The sequence below is a fragment of the Lactuca virosa genome, chromosome 1 (assembly GCF_052849685.1).
Source record: "Lactuca virosa cultivar CGN04683 chromosome 1, Lactuca_virosa_CGN04683_v6, whole genome shotgun sequence".
NCBI lineage: Eukaryota > Viridiplantae > Streptophyta > Magnoliopsida > Asterales > Asteraceae > Lactuca > Lactuca virosa.
In genome coordinates this window covers 115,149,095-115,154,518 of record NC_136426.1, presented here as the reverse complement: position 1 = coordinate 115,154,518, position 5,424 = coordinate 115,149,095, and the positions used below count along the sequence as shown (strand labels likewise).

The window sequence follows — 5,424 nt, the reverse complement described above, 5'->3', positions numbered from 1 at the left end:
TTACTTATCACCTCCACCACCACACTTTTCCACCACCACCATCAGCCACACACAAACCACCACCACCACTACCGTCCATCATCCACCATCCCCACCACATCGATCATCAAAATCGATCTCCTCTCTCTCTCCCGTCTTCTGATCGGAAACAAATCATTGATCTACATACCAATTTTCGATTTCTAGTTGAGCAGGTGCCATGAAAGACGATGAATTACAAAATCAGCCCATTTCCTTCTTTTTAACTAGTTGCAGGTTATTAATAGAAAGAACAACAATGGTGATGATGAAGGTGGGTGTTCGGTGATGAAGAACCCAGATGTGAAAAACCCCATCTGGACCGACCATCATCCCATTTCACCTTTTAGAACCAACAGATACCACCCACACAAACACCATCTAGCACTGATAAGCACATCTGAACACCAAAAACAAAAATTGCAACATAAAAATCTAAAAAAAACGTTAACCCATATAAACAACATTGCCATCACCTTAGTCCACCATCGATTAAGAGAAAAAGAAGGGGATTGATACTTCAATTTTGAAGTCAGTTTCTTTCTGAGAAGAGTGCACACACAGAAAGCAATAAAGAAACATTTAACCTGTTAATCGACCTAAGGGGTGAAACTCAATTCTTTTATGCAATTTGAGGGAAAAAAGGGAGAAGGAAGCTGTGAATCTTGGTGAGTGTGGATCGATAATACAAAGCAAGAGAAGAGAGACCTGCAAATCATAGGGACTAATCTCAATTCTAGCACCCTTGTGTTTGATAATCTTGATGAATTAAGAACACATGTTCTCTTCTTCATTGATGAATTAATTTGCAGGTCCGAATCAATTTGTGTGTTCCTCTGTATCGCATACGATGCTTGGAGGCGGAGGTCTTACCAGGTGAGTGTGGATCAATAATACAAAGCAAGAGAAGAGAGTGAGAGAGCTGTGAAATCAGAAGAGGAAGAAGAACCTTCAATCGATTTTGGAGAGTGAGAGAGCTGCGATTTTTTTTCTTGTTTCTTTGGATCCCGTCGATCGAAGAAGCAGACGGTGGTGAAGGGAAACATCGAAGATGGTGGTGAAGGTAGAGAGGGTTTGAGAAGAAGACCAGGTGGGCTACCAGCCATAGAAGGTAAAATCAGGGTAAAGGGCAAAATCGAACCAATTATCCGGTATTTGAGGCATTTATGGCAAAAAAAACGACTTTGGGCATAACCGGTTTTTTTGTGTAAAATTAGGGGCTTTTATGACAAAAACCCTTTTTTTTTCTAATACACTCATTTATTTACGATTTTGCCATTCTGCGGAGCTACAGTAGATTCCGCGGAGCTCCGCGGAGCTAACTCCGCAGAATCCATGTCTATATCCGGAAATCCAATTTTTTGTATCTATTTTTTGAAAATACCCCCATTTTTTACTATTGCCGGTATTTTCCCTAAGTTTAAACATATATACCAATATAATACCATATTCTTGAAAGATGTCGACTTCATGTTCGGATAACACGTACTCCACATCCACTTTTGTAGGATATAGACCCAAAGCAAATTGGACCCTATCATAGACCCCAACCAAAAGATCTAGCACTTTGATTCCTATGGAAATCCACAAGATCTCTTTCAAAAGAACTAGCACTTTAGAGATAAACTAATACAACAAATGAAATAATGGATTAAATTTATAACTTTCTAAACATCATTTGTACAAAACTAGTAATTTAGTCTGAATAAAAAAAAATTTAAAAATACAATAGAATGAGCGACATCTGCTAATCTCCGACCAATTTCATATCTTCTCTTTGCATTCACATCCTATTATCCTCTGTTCACATTCCCATCCTATTATCTGTACACCCGCCCACATACACCAATCATCTCCGGACACGTCATCAAGCAAGAAAGACCTGACAACACCGTCACCGCATTCCCACTAGCAAACAAAGGGCCACCTACGCGGCTCAGGGATGACATGTCCCATCACATTACAGCTGTATTCCATCATCTTTTCCACGTTGGCATTTTATATTCCCTATAAAAATCTCCACGTGTAAAACTCTCATTTGCTCAAAAGCCTCGCCCTCCGACTAGACCTTCCAACCCTTTCAGACAGCGCGACAAGAATATGCCACGTAGCATCTCCGTGTTCCACGTCATCATGAAACAAAAGCGCTTGCTTGACTTTCCGGTCCCACAGGTTTTGTTGAATGGATGATAGGTTCGTTGACGCCACGTAATCAAGAATCCCGGCTAACTTCCCGACGTCTTTCTCCTCCACCGTGAGAGAAATCTCCGACCATGGTACGGCGAATTCCAACGGCAGACGTATCCCGTCAGCTATAATCACCGGCACGCAACCCAACGCTACCGCCTCCACAAGTCGAGGGCTCCATGGTGCCCACCCAAGTGGGCACAAGCAGAACAATGATCGGACAATCTCCGATTGGTAACCGGCGAACCGATGTCTTTTCAGGTAAAACCGCCGGTCGTTGCCGTACTTCTGCAATATCTCCGTCCTCACACGCCTGTAATAACGAAATGAGAAGTTAAGATCAATGAGGGAAAATGAACGTTAATGGAGAAAAAGTCGAGGGGATTTAAGATTTATTGTTACTTGCTGTAAAATCGTCCGCTGACGTTCTTGGGGTGGACTTCCATTTTCCCTCGAAAGAACGCGAAAATGTCACGACGGCCGTTGATCGGCGACTGCGATAGCGTTGACTGAACTTTTTCCGGCGATATGTACGGTGGGATGACGACATGTTCAGCCTCTTGACATGGGTGCTGATGCTTAACACCAAATGTCTGCAATATAATCGAGTTCTTCATGAACTCCGGTATCCCATTAGCCACAGCTCTATCCTCCTATATCAGAAACACGAACAGCATTGCTTTTTAAGATTAAGAGATTAACAATCTGAAATTTTCTATGTTTTCTATTTGATTGTGTACCATGGCATGGAAACAAGATCCGTAATCGTGAGAGGCTACGAAGACATGGTCGGATCCATTGCTGCGGTTCCAGAATGGAAGCTCCGAGGAAATGAGCTCAATCGCGGAGGAGATAAGAGCACGTGCGTGTCCGATGAAGGGGAAGCCATTAACGGGGCTGAAGTTGCAGGAAACGTAGACGGGGACGAAGAAGAAATCAGCTTCCGAGGGGTCAAATGTCCGCACATCGCTGTTCATCAACGCCTTATGTATGGCGACCTCCGACGCAAACAAATGGTTTCTACATCGCTCGTTGGATAGCCAATCAACATTGTATTTCGATGGCAATTCGTACACATAAACTTTCAAATCCTTCATAAAATCTGCAAAACGAAAGAAATCAACCCAGGAAACATAAGATTGGAGGTCGGGAAGGTGACATTGAAGAGACGAACCTTGATTCTGCCGGAGAACTTCGGTGGATTTTGATTCCGAGATAGCACGAGAGATAACATTGGATTGAGAGTTTGAAATTATTGTTCTCCTCAACGAATTCGTGCTAGGTTGATGATGGCTAATGAATCTAATGAAGAAGAAGAAAGATACAACAAGCCAGAGAATCCATTTCAAGTGTCTGAACCCATATCTGCTTCGTATGAGCTTCATCTTCCCGGATAACCGTTTCTTGTTTCTTGTAAATCGATTTAGCATCACCATTTTTATAGTATCTTCACATTTTCATGAAGAAATACAATTTGGGTACTCGAAATTGGTTGAAATGTGGCTGTCGATTGTCGTTGAAGAAGAGTAGAGATTAAGAAAAATGGAAGAAGGTGATAATGGCGATAGTGATTGTGGGTTTGTTGGAGGTTCGATTTTCTATCGAACACAAAATTAATCATGGAAACCACATCATGCAATTAAAAATTCATGGAACAACAAAGGGTTTGGTCGAGTTGTGTTGTTTTCAAGATGAAGAATATTAATAAACTAATGAATGGATGTTCGTCTTGTTGCAGGTCTGGTCTAGATAGAAAGAAAATTCAAAAACTAGTGAGAGAAACAATTTGAAATTACTGTTGTGTCCTTGATGTCAGATGGATTAAAATGTGCATTTATGGATTGTTTGGTGGTGTGAAATGGGACAATAAACAGGGGTAAAATCGGAATAAGAAAGAAGTGAGAAACTTGAAATAATCAAGAAAGTGGAGACTGAAAAAGTGAGGAGGGATAGTACCTTAAAAACAACACTTCTGCTTGTCGTATTAAATAAAAAGCATAATATTTTGGTTCAAAATAACTAATATACTCCAGTTATGTGAAATTACAAATTTTAAGATATAATTCATTTTATAAAATAATAAAAATAATGATATTGTACAGAGAAAAATATGTTTTATAAAATTAGAATTAGTTTAGCACATAGTTTCGTTATTTCCCTTTAACTCGATATAGAAAAAAGAGATAAAATGAATTCAATAATTTCACCCAAAAATTTATGTTTAATTTTTTCGCAAAAATATTAATTGAGAAAAGGAAATATCGTTGATATTCCCACTAGCTTGCAGAGCATGAATAAGTCCAAATGCATGAAATAAATACTTGTGGCCGGTCATAGATTATCCATGAAATTAATGAACTTTTCAAATATTTTAGAGATAACTGTAAAAGTATTTTTTGACAATTTTTTTTAATTTAAAATAAAATTAAATTGCAAAAATAGTTATTTTGAGAGGATTTAGTTGATTTGTAATTTTTCTTTTGTGTCAAATTGCCATTTTACTCTTATATGATATATTTATATATTCATTGAATTTTTCTTGTTATCTATATTATTATTTGATTGTGGGTACTACCTAATACCTCTTACCTTTTCTCTTCTAAGACCTAAGTTTAGGCCTCTTTATTTCTCAAACACTCTTCTCATCGCAGCGACTACTCACGACATCTTACTTGGCCTCCATCGCAACCCAAGACCGCCAGACATCTTACTTGGCCTCCATCGCAACCCAAGACCGCCAATGTAAGGCCCTGTTTGATATGCATCTGACCGAGTCAGGTCAGACATTTTTAGCTGACTCGATCAGACGAAAGGTGTTTGATAGACAAAATTCCCAGAAAGAAAGCGAGGGTTTCTAATAGTATCATTGGCTTGGATAAAAATTTGCAGCTAATAAAGGTTAAGGGATTAGAACTTAGGTTTCCCTTGTAGAAGGGATGGTGTTTACCAGCAAGCTAAATGGCTTTTTGTGTTTTATTTCTAAAATAATATATTTAATGTCTATTATGCTGGAAGTTTTATATACATTATTATTATTATTATTATTATTATTATTATTATTATTATTATTATTGTAATTGTTGTTATTATTATTGTTGTTTTTATTATTATTATTATTATTATTATTATTATTATTATTATTATTATTATTATCATCATCATCTTTTTCATATTGCATAGAAACGTGTAGAGCATCGGGGTAAAATGGTTATTTTGCAC

General features: G+C 38.2%; 1 protein-coding gene across 1 annotated transcript; it reads right to left on the bottom strand.

Moving 5' to 3' along the window:
- Window positions 1-1,657: 1,657 nt before the first annotated feature.
- LOC145157113 (putative glucuronoxylan glucuronosyltransferase IRX7) lies at window positions 1,658-4,121 on the bottom strand. Its single transcript, XM_079076241.1, has 4 exons — window positions 3,380-4,121; window positions 2,946-3,307; window positions 2,608-2,858; window positions 1,658-2,518 (listed from the first exon to the last, which is right to left on the bottom strand). Exons 1-4 carry the CDS (start codon window positions 3,639-3,641, stop codon window positions 2,053-2,055), a joined length of 1,341 nt encoding a protein of 446 aa, XP_078932367.1. The 5' UTR covers window positions 3,642-4,121; the 3' UTR covers window positions 1,658-2,052.
- Window positions 4,122-5,424: the final 1,303 nt, after the last annotated feature.

What these genes read in the sequence shown, in the direction of transcription:
- LOC145157113 (XM_079076241.1), bottom strand. Translation starts at nt 3,641, where the DNA reads ATGGTGATGCTAAATCGATTTACAAGAAACAAGAAACGGTTATCCGGG. An exon ending in AGTTCTCCGGCAGAATCAAG is followed by an intron (nt 3,308 to 3,379) that starts GTTCGTCTCTTC and finishes TTCGTTTTGCAG; the next exon opens with ATTTTATGAAGGATTTGAAA. An exon ending in AGCGGACGATTTTACAGCAA is followed by an intron (nt 2,519 to 2,607) that starts GTAACAATAAAT and finishes TCGTTATTACAG; the next exon opens with GCGTGTGAGGACGGAGATAT.